The sequence below is a fragment of the Triplophysa rosa genome, linkage group LG11 (genome assembly GCF_024868665.1).
Source record: "Triplophysa rosa linkage group LG11, Trosa_1v2, whole genome shotgun sequence".
Taxonomy (NCBI): domain Eukaryota; kingdom Metazoa; phylum Chordata; class Actinopteri; order Cypriniformes; family Nemacheilidae; genus Triplophysa; species Triplophysa rosa.
This window is the reverse complement of record NC_079900.1, coordinates 16,338,398-16,364,028: the sequence shown is the minus strand read 5'-3', so window position 1 is coordinate 16,364,028 and position 25,631 is coordinate 16,338,398. Positions and strand designations below refer to the sequence as shown.

Genomic DNA, 25,631 nt, shown 5'->3' with positions numbered 1-25,631 from the left:
GATCAGAGAATCATTAAATCAACACCTGCGTGCATTCACCCAATGACACTTTGCGGTCATCCATCTTCTAGGATGAATTACGAATGAATCAATTTAAGGTGAGGATGTATATTTTTGTGTATATAATTCATCTCAGAGAGGGCTGTTATCGTTACGGCTCTTGGCGGTGGACTGTCTCCAACGGTACATTATGAAGGAGATGCAGTATCTGTGATAGTGTGTGTGCCTAAACCAACACACAGAGGCAGTGGAGCAAAGCATGCCCTTAGCTTAATAGCAGGGGAAGGTGCTAAACAGCTTATATATTACAGCGTGCCCCGGGCCTGTTAGCAGAGGAAGTGGAGGACTGAGCCTGGAGTCAAACACACAGGCCTTGTATGTGGGTCAGGAAAAAAATGTGGTGCTGGACAATGTATTGTACTGACAGCCTCTTGTAGAAGCTGCTCCAGACAGTAGATGTGCGGCCTGTTGCCCCTCTCGCCCTCCACCACCACACTGTATCTGTAAGACAGGAAAAACGGTAAATACAGGAAAACTGAAAAGGACAGTTATGAAATACTCAAACTGTGAGGTATACATATCTATCCTGTCAATACTAAGACATAACTCAGTACGTAACCCATTTGCGTTATAGGGATACGGATAGTTCACCCAAAATTTAAGATTCTGTCATCATTTACTCAGCCAAGTTATTTTAAACCTATACGACTTACTTTCTTCTGCAGAACACAAAAGAAGATATTCTGAAGAACGTTGGTAACCAAACGACACTGGCCCCAATTGACTTCCATTGTATGTACACAAAACCACTAAGATATTTCTCAAAATATCTTCTTGTGTTCCACAGATAAATTAAAGTAATACAGGTTTTTAATGACATCAGAGTGAATACAGTACGGCAGAACTTTTTATTTTAAGGTAAACTATCCCTTTACAAAGATATTTTTTTGTAGTGAACAACATGCACAGTAACCCAAGGGATGTGTACCTTAAGTAAATAAAATGAATTTTGATTTCAAGTCTGGATAAAAAAGGCATGTGTTTTGCCTAAGAATATATCCTGTTAAAGGAGATGGTTGTCAGCAGTCTATGAGCTGAGGCTATTCTAACTTTAACACAGGACTCCTCTGAGAAATGCACAGCTTTGAAATAGCCTTCATTCACAATACCCAAAGGAGCTCGGCTTTCTCAGCAGTCCCCTCCTTTTCAGGCTCAACCTCGGAGACAAAATTTGGAAGGGTTGGCCGTTTTCTTTTTTAGAATTCCTTGCCCAATATGTTCATCCTTTTTGCGGCCCTTTTATTGTATTTGCTGTCAAGAAGTCAGAGCAGCGGGGATATGCAAGATAAGTCAAACAGTTCCTTTACATATCGCATTCGAGCCCAAACAGGCTCTGACGCAAATGGAAAAAAAGTGTAAAAGAAGCCAGGGCAGCTTAAGTCACTGTGTAGGCAGAGCTGAATCCAAACATAGGCTTCTCTCTCCAGATTTGGAATATGATTGGAAGATTATTCCAGGGACCTGGCAGTTTTCTCCTTGGGGAAATATGAATCGCCCACTTCCAGCTCTGGAGAAGTTAAGAGTTTTCATTGGCATCACGCAAGCCTATCAATACTGTTAAATAAAAAGTTACAAGAGTCTTTTAGGTTATTGGCAAAATTCCTTAAGATGCACGTGTGAGAACACAACCTCTATAAATCAGCATGGACGCATGTATGCAGTTGCATGAGTGAAGGCCGGGACGGGGGATTCTGATTTAAAAAATCCTGACAGTCGGATGTTTGGCCTTTTTTCATTTGGATTCATGAGGGTGTCTGCAGTTCAAGCATGGACCCAGAGCCAGGTTTCAAAGGTGTCCATCACCAATTGGCAAGCTTATTACGGTGACATGGACCTGGGAGGTGATGTGGGACAGCCTCCCACACATCACTTCCTCCTGGAGCGGGCCTGAGGGGGGAACTCTGCTGGCCAGACCTGATTGGTTCTGGAATAAATTCACACCAGCTGCCTCAGGGGGGAGAAAGATTGACCGAGCTAGGGCCACATGCAGCAGGGTTAAATATCTGTCATGTTTTGGATGGTTCGCCTGTTATGGGATCACAACTCGAGAAGGTTTGCTCTAAAATTTGTTTTTGTTGGTATGTGGAAGGTATTAATGGTCAGTATAGAGTTATTTATAATGGTAATACATATCCCTGAGAAAACTTTGCTTCGTAAAAAATAAGCTACGTGATGCAGTCATATATACATGCGTGGAAAAAATACGAGACCATTCTAAATTTTCATTTCAAATCAGCATTTCTAGATGTGTTGTGGGCATTCCCATTTCCAGTGTCTGTTGAATTTCAACAAAATCAAACCTCAGGAGTGACATGAAGTCATCCAACAGCAATGTGAAAGACTGACAGCATGACAAGACGCATGAAAACTGAGATAAAAATCCAGGATATCACAATTATTTTACTTTTCCTAAATACATGTACAAATACTACTGTTGTATTGGTTGACAGTGATTCTGAACTTGTTTACTTTGCAGTATTTGAGGTCTAAAAAATACAGAGCATCTTTTATTTTATTTTGACCTGTTTCTCCAGTTTTGTTTTCTGAAAATACATGCAATTAGAAAAAAAATTACATTTGCGAGAAATATTGTTAGTAGTTCACAGAATGAAACAAGAATGATCATTTTACTTAAACACATACCTATAAATAGTCAATTCAGAAAAACTGAAAATGGTCTTATATCGACATCATAAGCTACAGCTATTGACCAATCAGCATCATGGACCGAAAACCATACGTTTCATAATCAACAACTGTTCGTCATGCCTCACACACTAAATATGATCATGACAAAACATCTACTCTATTCACAGAAAAACCTACTTTGTTTCAGCAGAACTGGATAAACAGGAAGCTTAAAATGTACATTTACATGTCAATGGAGATAACCACAAAAAAAAATCGTGTCATTGTGTGTAAGCACGAAATGCATTTCGTTGAGCAAAATTTCCCCCCGAGATGACATTTAGAATTTAGGCTGAACATTCTTACATACAACCACGTCTCTGAGAAATAATTATTAAAAGACGTGACAAATACACTGCTATGAAAACAAAAAAAAAACAGTGAGACCGTGAGGAATGGAGCGAAAGCTTCAATTAGTTTCCCATTACCCATAAATAATGGGCCTGTGCCATTAGCATGGTCTTCACGTCTGAATGTGTGACAATAGCGTTGCCAAAGGACTGAGCCGAATGCACAGGACTTTGTAAAAGGGAGGTACGGGCTAAGAATAGACACTTTCCCCGCATTTCACTTCCAATTCGACACTGGCTGTGTGAATTATTGACTGCACAATTAAGTCCGCTCCCATGGACCGCGAGTACGTTCACGCCTGCAGAAGCTCAGACTCGCCATAATAAGCTCTGTTAATGAAGACAGGCGAAGCATATAAACATCTGAGCGCCCAAACATGGATTTTTAATCTCTGCATGCATTTAAGGTGTTGCATGAACTGCCAACGAATACAATTTCCAGAGCGCAGGGTTGACGACAAGCGATCCGTTCCAGTTGAGCCCTCTTGTTCTCGTGTATTAAATCCTCTTGCAACCAATTCTCACTGTTACACCAAACCAGAGTCTAAGAGTCAAATACAGCACGGGGCACAAGCTCCTTCCTCGAATGAAGATGGTTATTTTTAGTCTAAGAGAGTGATATTTCACTGGCAAAACTTGACAAATGCCTCTCATTATTCCACGTAAACGTGATAACAAATCAACTGATAAAGAATTACCCAATGCCTCCCAAGTAAGCTGTTTAAGAATGTGTACTCTGTTTTACACAAAAACAAGCATCCACATATTTTTTTCCCTTAAGAAGAATGTTGCATGACCTTTCACAGATCACTAGAATTTGGGAGAAGGATTGTGACAGGGGTTTGAATGATGGCCGCTCCCCGTTATCAGATTGTTAAGAGGAAAACCAAGTTCTGTGGCGCATGCTAAACTCAACTGCGCTGCTGTGAGCCATCGCACTAATGAAACTAAAATGGAGGACAATGCATTTCACGAGGGCAGAAACACAACAGACACCCTCTCATTAAAGTTTGCCCGGCCAGATGCTGCACCGGTTGACATTTTTCACCGAATGAGATTAGGCTTTACAGAAATGACTTTGAGAGGAAGTCCCTCACCCCTCAATAGACTAAAACTTGTTCACTCAAGTGGATAATAGGCCATGCGAGACTAGAGAAGACTTACAAATTTAAACCAAACCAAACTGCCCATTCCTGTCACCTTTCCCCAAAAGACTCTTCACACCCCTTCTGGTTCCTGGTCAAACAATGTTGTACTTCAAATTTTTCCATAGAGAAATGGAAAGAGCCATATAATGGGAAAAACAGGCAGTATTTGTTTCCCACTAACAGTAGATGGTTTAGTGAGGTAGTTATTTCAAAGTAAAGAGAAACAGCTATAGCTAAATAAACCACAACTTCACTGTAAAAATGATTTGTTGTTTTAATTAAGTTATCCGGCTGCCTTAAAATGTTTAGTTAATTCAACTTAAAATTGTTAGTTAACACAACACCTGTGCACCAAATTCATGTAAAAACTAATATTTTTATGTTTAATTAACTCAAAATTTAATTAAGTTGAAACAACAAGTACATTTTTACAGAAACTTTTGTTTTAAAAAGAGCTATTTCTTTTTTATTTCTATTTAAGCTGCATTATGTACCTTTGGCCACCATATCGCCATCTCTCTTTGAAACATAAAATTGCAGGTTACGTTGCGTACTTGCCTTAAAATCAAATGACGTCAAATTGATATTTGCTGCACAATCATACCCAACAGCTCAAATAATAAATCATTATTCTAACATTACTGTTGTGGATCAGGGCAAGGAGATTGATTTTTATTTTCTTGCTGTTATATTATTTTTATATTTTTTTGTCATATAATTTTTAACCAAAAAACTTTTTCTTTTCCAATCCTGAAAGTCACCATTTTAAAATACCCTCATATCCGCTGTTCATAAAGATTCTGTTTTATCAAACAGTATGTAAGACAGATAAGAAGATATGAGAATGAAAACCATGCAGACGGGTCTCTTACATGTCAGGAGAGTGAACGGTGCTGACGTGTCCGGCATATAGCAGTTTGTCATCCATAGGGATGAGCACCCGCAAGCCATCCTGCAGTTCATCTTTGTTAATGACACAGTTCCGGGGGGCTGTGAGGGGGCAGAGAAAGGTTAAGTGTTTAAGACAGACGTGTCCAAACTAGTGCCACTTATAGCCTTGTCGTCATCTTCAAACCTGAAACACTGCACTGCACGCATGTGCGCAATAACTCCAGGCTCATCCCATTAACGCATGAATGCAATCAGAGCGAATCAATTTTCTGATTCTTAACGGCAGATTAAGATAAAATAGGCTGTGAAATTACCTCTCCCTCACGTTTTTAATTGCACGCATGGACAGGAAAATGAAGTCTGGTTTAGCCATAAAACAACAATTAATAATTGCAAAAGGGGGAGGGGGGACTCTGTGTTCTCGCAGATTGAAGCATGTGCGCGCACGAGCAAGTCTTACCGGGAGTGGAGGGTCTTTCAGGCTGGGCGCTCATGGGGGGATTCTCATCCTCCGAGAAGCTGCTGTCCTGGTTGGGCTCAAAGTCTTCATCAGCAGCCATACTCTCCATCAGTTTACTGACAGCGCCGCCCTTCCCTCGGGCCTGCTGGAGGAATTCAAGCACATTTTGGCCCAATTCCTGTGACAATATGAAATATTGAACAGCGTGCCATTGTTGGCTCAGTTCTAAAGATGAGACCCGTGTGCTTACTAGAGAAGAATTGATTCAGTACAACCCATTTAGATGAGTGACAAGCTCAGCCCGCGAGATGTAGGACTTCTTGATTTCGAATGCGGCGAATACCCGCAGGAATTCCTGTGCTTCTGCACTGTGCATTACAACTCGTGATTTATACATAAGGTGAAAAATAGCAGTGGTGGAGAGTTTTAAAATGCGGCGAAGATTTATCTGGAGAAGAAATAAATAATGTCTGAAGTAACAAATAAATAAATAAACTGGCCAGGATGAGGCGGAGAAATGAATGGAGGGAGATGTGCTTTGGTTAATTTCACTGCTTTCCTGCTGAGTGTGCAGTCTAATTAGGCTTGCTCTACCGCACACTACCCTTTCTCTCTCTCTCTCTTTCTCTCCTTCAGCATCTCACCTCCCTCCTCTGGGCATGATGGGTACTCAGGGCAGGTCCATACAGAGCAGGACGGGGGCAAGACGGGACGGCTCATTTAAATGCAAGACTTTTCCCAAAAGACTGTGCAGCGGGGGCTCTGAGACTGCCAGGTAAAATTATTCTAATCCCTTTCTGTGCTTCTCGTCGGTGTCACAGAGCAGCACAAAATGGCTGCTCAACACTAGCCTGCTTCAAGTATGAATTATATGGAAAGCTAAAAACGTGTTAGATTTAAGGGAGATTAAATTAGGGATGCACCGATGTATCTGCCGATGCCGATTATTATAAAAGCAGTTTTTCACAGATAGTTTTAAAAAAGCCAATGATCAGGGGCGATATATCCTGTCAATCAAAAGAGGACAAGAAAATGCAATGTATTCGTGCTGTATGTATAGAAAATGTTAAGAAACTTCACCAGTTGATGCATTTAATGTTTTAAGACATTATATGTATTAATAACCTTCAGAGAGGTTAAGAAATATTCATTTAATCTTCAGAATATAGTTAATGCGAGTTAATATAGCCACCATACTCTTAGTATCAGCAGATATCTCTCTGAATAATCAGCTATCGGTGGAGAAATTTTGTTTTGGTGCATCTCTAGATTAAATATTAAGCAAATAAGATATTTTTGTAGCAGTGGTTAAGCAAAAGTAGAAATTTTGAAGAAAATGTATATTTGTCCTTACAATGAAAGTGAATGGTGACTGAACATTCTGCCAAACATCAATCTCTTGTGATCCACAGAAGTTAGCCATGAATTTACTTTTGTGAATTTTTTATATATTATGTGAAAAATCGACAAGTTCAGTCAACTTTGGTTACTAAACAGATATTATGTAGAGTTAAAGACATCATCAAATCAAAACTGACATTTCTTATTTTTTCATGGAATATTGAAGTGTTTATTATGAACTATTTATCTGTGGATGTTATTTTTTATTCATGTGCCCTCATAATCTTAATCTTTTCTGCACAAGGGTGGGACTATTTTGCTTGTCGAATGAGTAGGCTTCTAAATGCAATGATCCAATCAATTTCCAAAAGACTTAATCAAGCCCCGCCCCGTTTTTTCCTCATTCTTTTTCATGCGGACTTTAGGGATTTTTGTGTAATAAATCCCTCATATCAAACTAATCAAATATCAATCAATGAAACAGTCTATCACTATATGGCTAGCAACGCCATTTACCTCTCTAGCTTTGGGCTTGACTTTGCTCTTGCGTCCTGGACTGACAGGAAGTGCCCCAGAGTTTTCAGAGGGTGTACTGGAGAGCTGAGGTGGGGGCAGATTCATGGGGCTCTCCTTAATCCTCTTCTTCTAGAACATTCACACATGAGACGAAATCAAACCGTCAGCACAGACAGGAATGAAAAGCCTCATGCAAAGGCAGGACACAATAGGACATTACAAGCATTCAACAACACTGTAAACAATGGACAAGTAAACAATAACAGGCAGTCGCATACTAAAGACTATAAAAAGATTGAGGGAAGATTCGTGAGGGAGCAACGCTGATGGCTGGTAATTGTAGCCTGGCAAACGGTAGTCGTCTTTTGTGTCCAACAACATGACACTCACAGCGGGTGGCTTACTTGTCCGACAAATGTAGTAGGACACCTGCTGGTATCAAGCGTTCTGGCTGTTTGGTTGGGGCTGGCACACAGTACTCGGTCTACATCAATAAAACAAGGGCCTACCTTGTTGGGGTCTTTCACCTCCTTGGCTCTAGCCAGCTCCTTGGGGCCATGAGGTGACGCTTTGGGGCCGCGTGCGGGTTTGGGAGCGAGCAGAAGAGGAGTTTTGTTGGACAGGGAGACAGGGGTGGCTTGGGCAGCATCGTGGAGGAAGATGCGCTCGCTTCTTCTTCGGGTCCACTGTTCGTCTTCGCTTCCGTCAGCAGTGAGGTCGAAACTGAACTCCCGGGGGGATTTGGGTTTCTTGGGCTTGCGTCCACGCTTGCTGGGGCTGGAGTCGTCACGCATGACGCTGGCGGGTGGCAAGAGAGGAAGCTCGGGAGCCGACCGTTTGCCGTGCAACAGAGACGGGAACTTTTTTCTTGTCTTAACATCGCACTCGGAATCAGTAAACTCAAACTCAGTACCTACAAATTCAGAAATATATTATTACTAAAACATGCACAGTATAATGCAATAAACGCAATCACATAAAAGCAACATGCCTTTTGCCTTAAAAACACAACAGTAATGTAAATACCAAGCAGAGTACTGTAATTTAAACCATCCACATGCGGTCAACTCGTTTGCAAACTAAGAACGACAATATAACGTGCACATGTGAGAAATAAACAGGGCCAGATGTTGCGGCGTAACATTGCACGGGTGTTGTCACAGAGGTCTTGGAATAGTTAATGAAGGGGGCCGTTGGACTGTGCTGGCAGGCGTCGCGTGCACCGCTGGGTACCCGCGTAGGATCACAACCCAACCTCATCAAAGCAAGGCCTGCCAGTGTCACATTTTCGGCGAGCGCAAGCAGACGCGCATATAAACGCAGCGAGTGGATAATGACACTCCATTCTCAAGGTGGGGCACAGCTGATGAGTGTCTATATTGAATAACACCCCTACAGAGCGACTGCTCCAAGCACAATGCGTTTTCATCTGCCAGCACCTTTCAATTCCCCCCCCCACACACACATACATACACATGGCGGAACACAACAAAAGACAGCCAATAACAACGCGTAACCTTGTCACCTGGGAATTCAAGTCCCGAGGGGCTTGGAAAAGCAGCTGATGTCACATTAAACACATTACAGATACAAGTATAAGTGTAGAGAACGATGTAGATGATGCAGTTGCCGAAAGAAGAGCGTTTTCTTACCGACAAGACTTTGCCGTTCCTCTTTTTTCTTGGCTTTTTGTTTAGCCTCCAGTTGGACAATGGAGATGGGATTAGTGACAATGGGGCATGGGATGGCACTGGCAGCAAAGCGGGCCAGAAGACCCAATCCGCTCTCCTCTACGGATGACGAACACAACCCGTCGCTCTCTTCAAGCTCATAGTCATACTCGTCTTCATCATCGTCATCCTCATAATCATCCCGCTCGGTGAAATACTCTGCGAACGATGGGAAGAAAAGCATTTAACAGGTTTGCTAAAACGGTGTCAGAATGAAGACGAATTTCACAAAGCCTGACATAACTCATTTCAATCATCCGCTGTTGAATCAACCCCATGCAATTAAAACTGCAATATCACACGTACAGGCCATTTTCTCTGCGATGTCTAAAATTGCTGTGTGGAACCATTGAATTCAATCTGCATAGCTATGAATACTAGATCACTAACCCTAATGCATCATCCTGCCAGCCGCAGTGTTTCTAGTATCGTGTATTTCCCATCATCTGACTTTTTCAAAAGCAGACTCTTCTTTCATGTGTTCTTACTTGTACACCGAAGCCCACCCACTACTACACATAATTAGCGGTACGGGACAAAGCTTGGTTTTATGTGGGCAGCGTATAGCTAAGCTGGGTAGGCAGGATCTCGCAAATGCAGCTTTTCAACATTCTGAGCTGTAGGGCAGGATTTAAAACCAGTGCGGTTGCTGGCTTGTCCAAATGGAGAATGCAAAAACCCAAAGCAAATAAGAGAAGCCAATAAAAGTGGCCTTGCCCAAACGTGCTGAATGAGCTGAATCACTGAGGGCTAAGATTCCTGGCAGAATCCCTGACTAAGAAAGTCATCAATTATTAAGAGTCTATTCAGCTCGGAGCTTGTCTAACCTGATAAAAAGGACAAAATTTTTTCTCAAGGACTAACTAAGACAGCAGGTACCCGCTTTAAGCAACACCCCCTTTCTCTCGTTCTACTGATGGCGAGGGACACGTTAGAAGATGGACATAGATGCAGACACACAAGATGTTTCCGTGCGGTTGTGAGTTACCAAAGCTCGAGGTGAGTTTGTTAAAGACATGAAAGAGGTATGTGGTTTTTGTACGCTGACAAAGACTTTGTACATTTACGTTTTCTGACAACAGTGTTAAAATCTGAAGCACGTGTTATGTGAATTGACAGCAAGCAGAGGATGTTTACAGGAAGAAGAAAGCTGAGGAACACAAAGCAGGCTATGTGAGGACATTCCTCCATGGTTCCTGAGACTCTGGATGTGCTCCGAGCAGAACTCAGGCCATTAACAACTTCAGCCATGGTTATGTGTGACCGTTTATGATTGTATGGGCACAAAATTCAGCTATAAATGAAGAAAAATTAAAGGTCAAGTTGAAAGTATATGTTACTGTGTTGATGCATTATCCATTGAAACAGAACATTTGAAAAAACTCGAATTAAAATAGTTTTTAAGAATTATGGGAAAACGAATCAACCAGACATAAATTAATATTTTATATGATATTTATAAACAACTTTTTAGCATTATGTTATGTCATGAGAACCATCTATGGCTAAAACCGACACCAAATATAACCCGATAGAAAAAATGGTTTTGAGGGAAGTAGGAACCGAAACATAAAAACAAACAAACAAACATAACCATGGCTTGAAGGCTCATAACAAAAGGTGAGCATGTTAAAGAGGGGCATTTTTAACACCTGTCTTATTTTATCCAGCTCGTTTTGTTTCAGTTTTGGTTCTGTAACAGTGTAACAACAAATTAGCAGAAATTCTTGAGAAGTAACAGCAAATAAAGGGTGGTGGCCTACTTACAGAACAATGCTCATGGCTCAGGTGACATGGATAGTGACCTCACGCGGAACAGCTGGCTGCTCTACTCCCAGCCAAGCACTTTGCTTCTTATTGTGTTGCAGCAGGACAAGCAAACGCACAGACCGATAGACATTCAAAAGCATCATGGGAAGGAGAAGGGGTCAGAGGTGGAGGGGTGGCCAAGCAGCTGCAAGGAGAGAGCGAGCATTCTAGAGAAGCTAGGTTATTCATTTTTTAGTAAACCAGGGAGTTCCCTATTTTCCAAATATCCCATAATGCTTTTCCTGTTCATACATATTCACCATAGAGGAAAACATTTTTGTTAGTATTGAAAGATTTCAAATAGTTTGCTTGTGGTGTAATACATTTTGGTTGTGTGTGTGTTTATTTATTAATTATGTGTGGTATCGATATATAACTTTGCTACAATGGTAGTACGCTCTACTACTATTGATTTTGAAGCACTGAGTTTTTTTATGGCACCAATTAAAATTAGTTACATTAATGTATGTACATATTTTAAATGCAGAAAAACATTCATCTAATATAATCTCCATTAACATTTTCTCATGTGTTAAATATCTGATGTCTCATTGGAGAATCTAGTTATTCTTCTCAAACTCATCTGGCGTAATGAATGTCATCACCACCGCTGAATAAATCTTCTTACAGCTTTACACTAGTGAAAGGGATATTTGAACAACAGAGGGAATCAAGAATGTGGAGCGTTGCAGTCTAACACTACAGCAAGAGATGTAAGCGAGAGACAGAGAACACAGAGATGGTTTGCTTTCAGTAAAAATGAAATCAGCATGTTTAATAAAGCTTGGGTACCAAACTGCAATACAATCAACAACTTTCCACACAGCCACACACATTTTAATGCACAATGGCAAGACATTTCTATAAAAGCAACCACTTAAAAAGGACTCTAACAAGAGCCAATTATATTATATAAAAGACACTGAGGTAGCAAATTCTGATGCAAGCGTCTTAAAATGGCTTCTCAAGGAAAATGGCATCGTGACCATACAACACAGAGCAAAAATAATACAACTCAAACCAAGGGGCAGCCATCTTGATTCTGTGCATAGTGAGGTATGCTTTATTAACCTTGGTCAAATGAGTCCTCAGAAGAACTGACTCCTGCCTCCTGAAGCAATAAAGCAAAGTGCTTATGTTTCCTCTCTTTGGCTGCCTGCTTGGACTTGAGTGATGACGAAGATGAAGAGGCTCTCTTGGACGACGAGCGCATTTTCTTGGACGGAGTGCTGCACAGGCCAGGGAGCTGTGGACGTGGCCCTGTTCTCCTCAACATGGAACTGGGAGGCCAGCCATCCTGCAGGGATTCATCCTCTTCGGAATCTGTGTCTGGAGTCAATCAGAAAGACTTCATTGGGGACGGAGGTCAAGACTTGAATTTAACAAATTCTAACTATCTTTCAGCAATTACACTTAAATCCATGACAGGTTTGTTTTATTTGCAGAATGTTCAGTTTCACATGTACAACCGATATTCTTAAAAGAGTAAACATAAAACAATTATATTAAATTGATAGTTCACCCAAAAATGAAAATTATGTCATTGTTTACTCATCCTCTTGTCTTTTGGGGTTCTGAAGAAAGAGAGGTTTGAAATGACAAGATGGTAAGTAAATGATGAACGAATTTTCATTTTAGGGTGATTTTCATTTTATCACTTTAAATGCATCCATGTTTACTAAAAAATGTTGCACTTACTGTTGGAATAGCTGCCGATTTCTGACCTCACTGGAGAATAAGGAGCTTTTCGCTGGCCTTTCCCTTTAAGGCATGGATCTGAAGGCTTTGTTTTGGTACCCATTTTACTTTTACCTCCTTTGGATGACTTGTGAAAGATGCTCAGATCTTTTGACAGGCCTGATTTCCCCATCTTGACTCTCATGTCTATGTCAGTGAGCATTGGGATCCTGCTTCCAGAGCTAGCCTTGGACTTGCCGGAGGAACCGTCTATGATCTTACAAGAGGGCTTGCTGAGTTTACCAATCTTTGTGAGGGACAATGCCTTGTCAAGTTTGGATGCCAACTGCTCCTGCTCGCTCAGTCGGCTCTTCTTCATGCCCATTTTTGGAGTCTGGTAAGAGAGCACAATTCCACATTTAGTAAGAATCACAGCAACAAACAAATGTACACGACAACAATAGTTGTCTATGGGTCTATTGAGGAAAGAAGAGAACGTTAAGGATGAAGCTACATTACCAATATAAGAATCACAACTTGTGAATTCACCGCTGCACCACCAAATGTTTGTCCAAAAAAACCTAAACGTTTGTTAAGATAGCTTTTGAAATATTCCAGACTAACCTCGCGAGAGTAGCTCAAAAACGCCTCCTGCTCGCTCCAGCTCTTTTTTTTCTTCTTCAATCTCACGCCGCTGCTTTCCTCCTCCTCATCTCTGTTAGAGGCCCGAAAGCGCTTCCTCAGCACCTCTCCGCTCTCCGAGTCCTCAGAGTAAAGCACACTTTTGCACAACCTGCAAAAACACCACAGCGTTCAGCTTCAGGGTAGGCTCAGCAGAGCACAGCTGGGCCCTATCAGTGCCCCAGCCACACACACTCACTTTGCACACTTCGAATCCAGCTTGCCGGAGGGCGGAGACAGTGCACACATGCCATGTTTCCTTTTTCGGGGACGTCCCGGGCCCCTGCGGGCTAAACTTGTGTTCCTCTCCTGCTGCTGGATCTGTTGTTGCTGACGTTTCTCTCTATGAAACACAGGCATCGTGAATTACAGATTGTTTGACTTAGTGGGATTCTGTGAGGCAAGGTGGTTGCGCTGAGGCTAATGGAGTGGTGTGAAGAGAGGTAATGGGGTGTAATTGGGAGACTCACTCTTTGTCTCGCCGTCTCTGCAGTTTGACAAGCTCTCTTTGCTTCTCTTTGTAGCGCTGCTGCAGCTCGGCAAGCATCACACGGAACACCACTTCTGCTGCATCCATTCCTTCCAAAGAGGATTTGGAGAACATCTGAGAAAGAGAGAGCGAGATTACTTTCTGTGGTTATATGGGCTAAATCAGGTGCCCAGACACCTTAAGCCGCTAGCGTCTTTATCGTTGTGTGTCACCCGCCTTTCTATGAAGTCATTAAGTGACGTTCCTAGTTGTGGTTGTCCTAATAAGTTATAAACAAATGAGTAACCGTCCGTTGTAAGAACTGATGGATGATGTGATCTCCACTGACTTCACTCTCATTGGTAGTCGCACCCGAAAGTCACTTATCGTTTGCATAAACTTTGTTGCATCACTGGATACACCCACTTCCTGCTGTCATGTTGCTGAAGTTACTAAGCTCCCATTGAAATGAATGCAGAATGTGGCTTTCTCACTGATATTCGTTGGCAGTGTGAATGGGTCTTTAGTGTTACAAGGCTGTTGAAAGCTAAAGCATTACTAGCTTGAAACCTATGAGGTAGAATGCTATATGATAGAATTTACTCAAAATTGTCTTAAACTGTAAAAAAAACCCTGTAAAAATAGGGCTCAATATACTGTATTAATATGAAGGATTTTTCCATATTAACTTTCTCACAGCTGTTACACATTAGCATTAGCACATATGCCGGGGCACCCCCTGGGACATGCTCGCTTGAGTGGTAAAAAACTTTCAATAGGAGAAACAAAGAAACTGGGACTAAAACACACAAGTATTTGCTGAAAATACAAGCAGCTAGACTCGACGGAGATCCTTACGACTACCTTACAATTTACAAAAGAATCAGGTGTTCTTGGACACTCAAATATTCCTGATATTGTAAGCAGTCATTTTGCTGACTGTTTTGCCACCCACGGCGTGCTCACGTGGTAAAGTGACGACACATCCATACCCTCTATAGACATTTCAGAAATACTAGCAAAAGAACAGTAAATGCAAAGCGAAATAAAAGCCAGAGTGATAAAAAGTCATGCATACAGGTTCATCTTTCTTCTGCCTCCAGCTGTATTTCTTGTTAGGGTTGAGCTCTCGGGGGAGGCAGATGATAACCTCAGGTTGACACTCGATGGCCTCCAGAAGGATCTGCCTGCCAGCTTCCAGCAGACTCTCCAGTCCACAGAGCATTACGCCTGCACACACAAACACGCGATCAATACCACCATTAATTTACCTGCAGGCAGCCCCACATTCTCCAATACAGCCGTAAATATAGGCGGTTTCCTGTGCCAGACTGCATTAATGGGTTTGACACAATATTTAGGGAAAAAGACCAGATAGCTGCTTATTTATTACTTCTTTAATATACTAAACTCTTTAAAGATGCACACTATGTTCTAGGAGAACAAAAAGCGCTGGTACATTGTTCATCATTTCAGTGATACTCTGAAGATACTCGCAGATATAAATCCTGAGCTATTTGGCTTTACAGCACACTAAAATGAACAAATAGACCTACCCTGCGCGTCTTCTCTGGGTTGCCTTTGCATCTCCAGCTCTGCCATCTGGCTGAGCAGTGCCATGCCCTCCAAAGCAGTGGACTCTAGCAGACTGACGCCAGGGCAGAGCTCGGACCCATAGCTGGACACCTCTGCTGCGACGGACACGGCTCCAGCCTGCGGAAGCTCGCTGGCCGTGACCAAGGCGATCAAGCCTGCCATGGGGTCTTCGGGCAGGATGGCCACCGGTGCAGGCTGGAGATGAGGAGGGCTGGTATTAGGGAGAAAGAGATTATCATGTTTGGACTCTAGATGTGGAGCATCGGGTTCTCTGAGGTCTATCGGGCTCTGTCTGTCGGAGTGATCTAGGGGCGGGTTTGCTGGTTGTACGTCACAAACTACAGAGGTTCTGTCAGTGTAAGTCAATGAGGAATCAAGACCAGTCGAGTCCTCGGCAGCTTCTGCTTTGGAGTTTCTTTCAGATTCTAGCCTGGGTGAGTCGTACAGTCGTGGATGGCTTGAGGAGACTGTTTCGATTTGGATGACCTCCCTGCTGTCCTGTTCTTGTTCATCCCGAGGTGGTGGCGTGACTGTGGGATGCGCCTCAGCCTGTGTAGAGTCCTGTGTGGTGGGAGAAGAACCAAAGGCAGAATGAAGAAGTCTTGAGCTGTTTTGGCTCAGGACATTTTCATCCTCTACGCTTGGCTCTCTTTTGAACACAGTGCTTTCCTCTTCAATAGGCTCTGGCTCTATAGACACCTGAAGTGGCTCCACGACCACTGGAGAACGCAAGTAACGTGGTTTGACATCCGGGACGGTCGGCAAGTGCTCTGAGGTCTCCGCCGACAAGGGCACGTCGGGCGCAAGGCCATCGGTGTCTGCGGCAGCAGCCGGCTGGAGGAGGTAGGGGTAGTGGCTGCCGAACGGGGCTGTTATCGATTGGTACGGGTAGCCAGGTGGAATTTCTGCCAAAGAAAGAAAAAACAGAGCAGTTTGAGGGACTTTGGGTGCTTAGGCAAAGGCTTTAGCTTGCCGTGACAAAGTGATTAATAACCCCACATGTTTAGGGGCTTTTCAAGAAGCAAATGGACTCGGCACAAGCAGCTCAAAAGCCCTTACATACACACGGGCCAACGCGCTCATACATACCCTTACGTGCGCAAGCAGAAAATCTATTTATTCTGGGAACTGAACATTTTTAAAGCAAAGCCGCCAGGGGTTGTGGGTACAAAAGGTCTGGCTAGCATAAGAAGTCTCTATACTAGTGAAGTGGCAGCTGGTAATCCCATATGCGAGAATATCCGCAGACAACTCATTAAAACGGCATATTCTGACATGAAGAACCGTGTGCTGCCTTTGATGGGTGTCCTGTGTGAATTCTCAGTCCCGTCCCAAGCTTATTCCCCAAAATAGCACCAAGGTGATTAATGACTGCGCATGATAAACAGATTTGATTAATATCTCTTTGCATATTGCACAATGAATGAAACAATCGTGTGCTTTCAAAGGCTGTAACAATTCAGCAGGCTCAGTTGAATTGGGAACCTGGCTAGACACTTACCAGGGTACATGGATGGGAAGGGAGCAGAAGGTTGTTTCTGTAAACTGAGTGATTCTTTCTCAGACACTTCCACAGACTCTTCTTTGGGTCGGATGAGGGAGGCAGTAGGGGCTGTCACTGAAGCGGGGCGGACCGGGTGCGGGACAGGAGATGACGGGTGAGAGTAGGGCTGCTGAGGAAGAGTCTTCTCCACCTTGGGTCTGTCCTCGGATTTCATCCCGGAGACGGGTGAAGGCAGGGGGGCGATGGGCAGCGGCGTCAGGGCTTTGCTGTACGAGGTGGAGGGGGTCGGGGAGCGTGGGGGTGGTTTGCGTGAATGCAGGGGCGGAGCAGGGATGACTGAGAGACTGGCTTTGGTTCCCTCGGTTGTTCTCTTGTCAGGCTTTTCCTCCAAATCGGTCCTTGGTTGACTTGCATTTAATCTCTCCTGCATGAGCAAAGGCAGTAAATAATGAAGAACTCAATTTTTTAAATATATTAGATAATAAAAATAAATAAAATGCATAAATCTGTTTACCTCAAGTATAACATAACAGTTTAGCATGTGTATTTTTTATTTTCATACCAAGTCCAAATCTAGTTTGTCAATTAATATTTTATTTCAACATTTATGACACCAAATAGGAGACAACTCAAGAGCACCCTACATGTTTGGTGGAAAATTGGTGCTATACTGACTACACACCGTCAATCCTCAGTCCCAAATAAGAAAAGCATTGTAGACTCGACATGAAAGAGTTAAGTTTTAAGTCTTGTTGTGCATGTGTAACATGCAAAAAGCATTGGTGTCAATAGACCTTAAAGATTTCTAAATGAGAAATACAGGAGACACCTTTGCACAACTATGATTACATTGACAGAGACGACAGACTCGTACCACTAGCTGTGCGTTCCTCTGCAGCTCTATGACCTGTGCGGTCTGGTGCTGGATCATGTAGAGTTCCTGTTGGCGCAGGAGCTGCTGGTGGGAGAGGAGCTGCAGCTGATGGGCGTGCTGCAGAGAGCTTCCTGCCTGCGGGTACACGGCCGACCACAGCGGGGGTCCTCGCTCCAACATCTCCGCTTTTGAGGGAACAGGAGGGAGACTTGAGCATCAAATATCCAGTATATTTGTTCTAATGCATGTTATGGAAATCACTCACTCCCACTCAATGTTGTAACTGCGAGTTATATGCACGTGTGATAAAATTAAAAGATTGGCAAGAGGAAAATATGAACAGAGACGGTGGGCGGATGGGACCCACCATAGTGCGGCAGATGCTCTGTCGAAATAACAACCAGCTGTCCGGTTTGCGGGTCTCGAGCAAACTGGTAAGGTGGGGGGATGGAGCCTGTCAGAGCTGAAGGATATCCTGGAGGCACAGCCTGATGGAGAGAGGACGGACCCAGTCCTGAACACAACAAAGAAAAGAACAATGCTCGAGTTAACAGGACCTTCAGGTCACTGTACTTTGTGAACACTAAAGAGTTAATCCTCAGAGAAACACCATTCCCACCATCATCTCAACCCATGTGTGGAACACGGGACCTGCTGGAATTTCAGCCAAGAGTCATAGCACTTTAACTGCTGTGATTTTCTTAAGGGACTCTTCTGTTGTTTTAAGTGCAGTCTAGACTGAATTCAGTACGTCAGAGAACTGTGATGTTTTTGTTATTTTTGGACTGTAGTTAGAGAGGGAAACTGATTGTTTCTGAGGATGTCTAAAACACTCGGCCCAAATAAAACTCTTGAGACGTCTGGCAGGCCAACAGAGTGCCCTGAGGAAAAAATTCAGCGTACTTAAAATAAAATTCTGCATTTCCAAACTATGACCCCATAAAAATATATATTCCTTATTTAAATAAGCAAGTGCAAATGCTATTTTTAAAATGATCATTTTTACACAAAATAGGGAAGAAAAAGTGGGCACCATATGGAGAGCCAGACAGCCACATGGATGGGGCTCCAGGGCGGGGCAGCCAGTGGTGAGAGGCCAGGTGGGAGGCGGGGTCAGCAGGCCAGCGGCCCGCACCAGCCAACGTCGGTCCTCCGGTCACCATCAGATTGGGGTTCAGTCCACTAGCAGACACCATAGGTGGATGCAACCGAGTGTAGTCTTCTTTAGTGTCCCTGTGAACAGGAAAACACATGATTGTTAGCGATTTTCTGATATGAGCGTTTCCAGTGAGTGGATAATATTTATTGACCATTCCTCCCTAAAGAACAAGACAAAAAAAATCATAAGATTTGGACTAACATACCTCCAAAACAAGACTGATACGTGTCCAAAATCCAGCTAGCCAAATTTGACCATCAGGAAATGGGACATCATAGATGCTTTAACATTTTAAAATGTGTGGTTATTTAAACCTAATAAGAGGTCCTGTGGCCATTTAAGACCAACCGAGACACGAATCCTATGACTTTTACTTTGCTCTACACTTAAAGATAGATGCAGCGAGCAGATCCCTGCTGAGAGAGCCAGTCACTTTTATAAGTACTGATTTCCCCAGTGGGAAAGACTGTTTTTTCTGTTCCTCAAAATGAGAGCCACACTTTGAAAATAGGTATATATTTGCTGACAACAGCTGCCATAAACCCATTCGCTCTGAAGAGAACCATACTGAGAGTGTGAAAGCAAAAAGTTGCTCCGTTTAGCCAAAGAGTATTATCAAAGAGACAAAAATCCATTTGAACTGGCTGGATACGCTCAGAAACGCTCGCTACAAAATAGATTTTAATAAAAGGGCGCTTTTAATTAAAAGTCTTGCATCTAGGCATCTAAAAGCTCTTTAGAGCTACTTGAATACAGAAAATGTCTTTTTTGGCACACATTAACACTTCTGTACTGGTGCTAAATGTCTGTCGATTTTAGACTAGCTTCAGCCCAGGCAGCATATCTTTAAAGATCCACACATTTAAGCTGTCACTGATTTGTAGCGAGTACCCTTCACAGCACACCTATGCATTAGCTGCTCATATCACCAGCTTCCACACAACATCCGGGTGTAAAAAATCAATCCCAAGCTCTCTTTTTTGTCAAGCTCTGAGCAACACTGTAATTTTGGAGAAAACTGCACAATCATCCTATTCCATTTTCTTTCTGTGATGGACAGTCAGAAAATACTCAAATCAACACAAGAGAGCCTACCAAACTACACATGATGAGAGTGGAAAATAAAGAGATATGGTCAGGCTTTTAACACAAAAATAACACTGTTATATTGTCTATCAATCGTGAGTGCGACTTCAGCCCCCAGCCTCATCTCAAGCAAACATCACAGCTGTCACCACACTGTTAAAATTCACAGCCAATGAAATACAAACCCTTGAATAAATCGCAAATGTAAAAGTTTAGCCAAAAATGAATTACGACACTCACAAAAAAAGAGAAGGTCCCAGCGTTCATGTCTACTTAACTAATGCTTCTATAAAACTCAACACGCAGGACTGAATTTGCAGCTAGACCGTTACTTGTGTCAACATGTACTCTGAGTGCTCACGCTGCTGTACGCCAAGAGTTATGAAATCTCATCTTACCGTAACACTTTATCCTGCTCTCGCTCCAGACGTCCCACGAGAAGACGCTCGTCCCGGTGCCGTGCTCTCTCGTCTCCCTGCTCCTCTTCTGCGTGGATTGGGCCTGTACATTAGAATATTAAATCAATTTAAAAAAAATTATACATTTTTTTTTAATTTTACTCATTTTAAAAATAAATACATTTCCTAATTTAATACACATTTCTGGACAATTCCAAGCTTAAACTCTGAGGCAATCTTTGGTATGCACTTTTAATAAAGTATTATTAAAAAACAATAATAAAAAAACATCACATATTTTATAATTTTTTTTAATAAAAAACACATCACATATTTTTTGCAATGTTACCCAAGGTATTATAAAGAAAACAAGCAATACATAAAGAAAATAAGCAATACATAAAACATGTCTATGTAAAATATATCCCAAACTACAACTCTACAGTTTAGCAGTTGCTCTAAATTGCAACTGTGCTCCATGCAACCCTATTACCTTCTCTGACATCATCTTAAAAGCTTCACCATTTTATTTATTTATTTATAAGTTTTACAAAATTGTCAGGTTTTTAAACTGTATTTAGAAACCTTATCTAAAACAAATCGATAAGTAATTAAAATATTGTTTGACATTCTGAAGGTTTTGCACCTAATCCCACTACCCATTTGTTGAGAAAAGAAATGTACTTAATTTAGGTTTTACACCCTATTTTGTATCCCATAATGGAAAGTGCTTGTCAGTAGTGCCTGTCAGCCTGTCAGGATGTAAATCTCTATAAATACACAGCTTCAGAATGCTAAAAGGTCAAAACACTGCATCCATAGTCAAAGTCATCAGTGTCATAACACATTTCTAAGATTAAAGACAGGCCCTTTACAAACTGTGCAAAAGAAAAAACACAGAGAACGTATTTAGATTAACAAATCATATTTACAAGAACCCACTGAGGTCCATCAATCACTTATCAATGCATTAACACCACTGCAGTGTCATTTGAATGCAACATGCAAATCAATTATGAGAAGTACCATGTCACTAACAAAACTAAAAAGCTTGCGTTCAAAATATTGCACTGTTTACAAAATAATAAAACGTAGAGAACGTCTGAGTGAAATTTAGTTTTGAAGTGTACTGAACCTATTCTGTCCTGACACACAGCGGTAGAGATATTGTGTTTTTCTGAAGCGAAGAGGGGAACGGAGTGCACACAGATCTCTTGTCATGCTCCAGGGAAAAGGTCTCAGTCTGTTTCCAAGGTTACCAAAAGCCTGTCCGACATGTTATCCGTTTGCATCAAAAAGAGAGCAAATTGGTCAAGTAAAGCTCTGTCCCCAAAATGTAAATTTAAACCTCTCAGCGCGAGAGGACTAATGTTATTACTGCAATTTACTTGCTAGCAGGAGGACGTAAATTAATGCCTTTCTCACTTAAAGCCTCTCGTTGGCTAAGCAACAAACCTGAAGTCATATTAAAATGCAGTGCTTGTTTGCTACCTTTAGTTGTGCTCTGTAAATTACATTTATAACGCAGGTGGGCGTGCGGTGTCATAACACACTCCCCATGCTAACAGGAAACATTTGGGCCGAAGCAATAGGAAACTTCATGCTGTTTAAGAAATGAAAGCCCATCTCTTCCTACACGCAGGAGGGAATGGCCTTGCGAGCAAGCACGTTCACATAAACAGACTATAACAGCAATTTTTCCCCTCAAGTTTCAAGTGCTCTAAATGTATACCCAACAATATAACTTTAATAACAACAATGCATTTAACAGATACAAACCAAGCAGCACACCTTTGATTGTTCCCACAAGAAGTGGCCTGTCCCTGTCCGATATCGACCTGGACTTGCTGCTGTTGTCCTTCTGACGTGCAACCGCAACAGCGATGCCAACTGGAGGATGACGAACCTCTCCATCCCCTTGAGATGAGCTTCCATCTCTGCCAAAAGATTTGGCACTCTCTGGTCTCTCTGGTTCCCTCTTTAGCTGCTTTCCAGACTGCTGGGGTGGAAGATGCTGAATTCTAGACACTCCGGGATAACTAGCCTCCGGTTTCATGCTGCCCAGACCTCCAAACGGATTGCAGCTATCCGAACCGTGCCTGGATCCAGAGTCGCTGGAGAAGTTGCCGCTGTATTTTATGAGGCTCTGCATGGCTGACACTTCCCCGTGGCCCTTGGGACTTCCACCGCTGCCCGCCGGTCTATGTAAGCCTGTAGTGTTCATCCGCTTGCAATCTTCCTCGCCTCTGGGGTCATGGGCATGTTGGGCTGCCAATGCGGCCATGTGACTAGTAGCGTAGTTTCCCATCTCAAAAGATTTCCATTTGGGCTCAGCAGAACCCAAGCCGTTCAGTGAATGTTGCTCTGGGTGAAGTGAGCCTGGATCCATTCCTGAGAATGGATGGGCAGACCTTTGAACCCTGTCTCGGTCTTGGCTGCGGGATTCAGCCTCAATTCCCGTTCTGATCGTGTGTTTTGATGTAGTGTTGGTCGAGTCCCTGGCATCTGGGCTGTTTCCAGCTTTACTCGCGCACACTTCCAGATTCAAGGGCTTTTTCGTGGCCAAACCGTTTGACCTTATTACGGAGCCTTCTTCTCGTAAAACGTCTCTCTTGAAGTCCCCGTGAGGGGGCAACTCGCTCCTGATGTTGGACCGACTATGGTCCATATGTGTTCTCTCATTCCCCACCTGCAGGGCAGATCTGTACGAGTCTCTCTCCTTGCTTTTGTCATTTTTATTATCTCGAGCTTGGGAGGCAATTTGAATTGGCCCTTTTCGCTCTTCGTAAACCTCGACAGAAGGCACATAAGTAGGAGCTATCACTCTGTGTTCTTTACCTGGCTCTTTAGCCGTAGAGTAGAGCGGGTACATGCTGGGTGGCATGTGGTGAGGGGGAGGGTAGGTGCCAGAGGACACCAGCCTGGGCGGGAGATGGGATGGGTTGGGCTGCAGGGTAGTAGGACTGGCGTATGACACATGCAGATTGCCAGCTGACGTAGCGGCTGAATCGCATCTTTTCTGCTTTTCGGTGGAAAGGTGGCCCCCTGGTCGGCTGTTGTCATCATCTCGGTCTCTGTCCCTCCTCTCTTGTTCAACACTCGGGTGTCGGGCTGGAGTGCTGGAGAAGCTCTGATGAGACTGTTTGGGTTTAGTGTCAATGGTGCTCAGTGCAGGCGAGTGCTGGTGAAAGAAAGGCCGAGTATGCTCTGCAGTCTTCAGGTGCCTCTCAGAGTTGCCGGATCTGCGTTCATCTTCCGCCTTGACATCCTGAGTGAGGTCCACCACGCTGTGGGGCCGTGATTCCTCTTTTGGCCTCTCGCGTTCCTTCCTCGAGAACGAGTGGCCTAGGTCACTTTTACAGGGCTTGTCTTTTCCCAGCTCCCTGCTTGAATCTTTAGAGCTTTTGTGAGAAGATAGGGCCTCCTTCTCCCTGGAGAGAGAGCCAGGCATGTGAGCCACCGGGCTCCTAGCCATTGCAGACTGGGAGTGCAGTGAACCTGGCAGGTAAAACCCCTCTGAGAGAACAAGAACAAAAAAAGACAGAGTGAGCCTGACAGAGCTCAAGACATCTGGTGGAAAAGATAAGACGGCTCAAAGGCCTTAAAGTGCAGAAAGTATATAAAAAAGATGGGCCATACTCTATTTAACTTGTTAAACACTTTAAATGAGGCAATATCTTGGAGTACGGCGGAGCAGAAATCAAATGAATTGCAAACGTTCAAGCACTAGTGGGGGAAGACTAACAAAGAAGCTGCTCTTCCTCTCTGCTGAGGCAGAATGAGGTCTAAAGTTTTACAGATGTGGTAATATTTTACTGCGGCACAAGGTAGAATTACAGGGCTAGTGACATGAAATTATTGCCAAAACTATTTGCTAGATTACAAGTAATCTAATATATGCAGCATATTACAATTAAATCTAAGGCTCTTAACACTCCGAGCATAAACATTCAAAGAGCAATAGGTAACAAAATTACTTATATTTTCAAGTGAGAACTTCATAATTTTTGACACTGTAATTTGTATAAAATGAAAAACGTTGTTTTTATGACTTTGACATTTTGGACAGTGATTTCTAAAATTGCTATAATGACAACCCAGATACATCTGTAAGATGTCTGCTAAAGATCTGGAAAACATCTGCTAAATGTCTTATGTCTAAATCATACAGATTTTACAGACGACATCTAGATGTCTACATGACATCTGACAGGAGACATCTCAGAGACGTATTGCATATGAGCAAATAGTCATAAAATACACCTTGCAGATGTAAATGCAGACATTAAATAGACGTTTCCTAGATGTATGTGTGTGGTATTAGGCAATCATCCTACTTAGTCATATCAGTTACATAATAAAACCAGCACAATATAAACAATTCAATTATGTATTTAGCTACAAAAGAAAAATTTGAATTGCATTCTTGGGAGGGATAAATGACCTGGACATTCAACATCGACCATTTACTTAAATGACAAGTTGATATGATTACAAATCGTGATTACATATGGTACAATGTATGACACACATACATACAGACCTTTTTGGGACTCAAAGTGTGCATGTTGGCTGAGCTGTGGATGATCAAGGTGACCCAAGGGAATGTAAGGGCTGGTGTACAGACTGCTTGGCAAGTGAGTGAAACCTGCAAATGACAGAGTAGAGACATTATGTCTTGCGAGTGGTCCAAACCATCACATACAAACACATACTTATCTCTAGCATTTCATGTGGCATTAGTCACTGGCTATCATCAGACAAAACATACGCCAGCGATTGCAGGGAAATGATTAACTGACTTTGTGTTTTCTTTAGTGTTGCTATGCCCTGGACACCCATCCCAGAGCTTTCCCTGTCAGCGCAGAAACACTTCTCTTGTAGATGTCATTATTAAAATAGAAATTATTATTATATCACTTCATGAATCTGCTTCGTAGACAGAGCTGCAGCTTGTCTTGATCCAATCATAAAACTGAATTATAACTAACCGAAGCAAAGGAGAGAAGCATTTTTCACATTTGACATCTGGTCGTAAGGAAGCGGCCATTCACACACTCAAAGTCAAGATTTCACCAAGGACAAAGCAACAGAAGTCTTTACACACGTGAATGCACACTCATAACGTCCCAAACACCGCAAATAGCCATAAACAAAAGCACAAGCACAAAATAAACAGTGCTGACAACATTAT

General features: G+C 42.6%; 1 protein-coding gene across 6 annotated transcripts in view; it reads right to left on the bottom strand.

Annotated features, from left to right (window-relative positions):
* tnrc18 (trinucleotide repeat containing 18) overlaps positions 1-25,631 on the bottom strand; it is a 54,916-nt gene that overhangs the window by 7,398 nt on the left and 21,887 nt on the right. For 2 of the 6 annotated variants that reach the window (XM_057346637.1, XM_057346638.1), the window contains exons 4-24: positions 24,981-25,085; positions 22,229-23,953; positions 20,438-20,540; positions 18,828-19,027; positions 18,162-18,308; positions 17,795-17,979; positions 16,918-17,344; positions 15,377-16,321; positions 14,899-15,050; positions 13,822-13,955; positions 13,551-13,694; positions 13,295-13,463; positions 12,692-13,064; positions 12,065-12,322; positions 9,107-9,343; positions 8,980-9,015; positions 7,964-8,367; positions 7,455-7,583; positions 5,598-5,775; positions 5,119-5,236; positions 426-501 (exon numbers count right to left, since the gene is read on the bottom strand). In XM_057346637.1, the coding sequence (XP_057202620.1) occupies positions 426-501; positions 5,119-5,236; positions 5,598-5,775; positions 7,455-7,583; positions 7,964-8,367; positions 8,980-9,015; positions 9,107-9,343; positions 12,065-12,322; positions 12,692-13,064; positions 13,295-13,463; positions 13,551-13,694; positions 13,822-13,955; positions 14,899-15,050; positions 15,377-16,321; positions 16,918-17,344; positions 17,795-17,979; positions 18,162-18,308; positions 18,828-19,027; positions 20,438-20,540; positions 22,229-23,953; positions 24,981-25,085 (6,245 nt within the window). The remainder of the gene's footprint in view (positions 1-425; positions 502-5,118; positions 5,237-5,597; positions 5,776-7,454; positions 7,584-7,963; positions 8,368-8,979; positions 9,016-9,106; positions 9,344-12,064; positions 12,323-12,691; positions 13,065-13,294; positions 13,464-13,550; positions 13,695-13,821; positions 13,956-14,898; positions 15,051-15,376; positions 16,322-16,917; positions 17,345-17,794; positions 17,980-18,161; positions 18,309-18,827; positions 19,028-20,437; positions 20,541-22,228; positions 23,954-24,980; positions 25,086-25,631) is intronic. The other 4 variants (XM_057346639.1, XM_057346640.1, XM_057346642.1 and 1 more) reach the window with 4 other exon arrangements.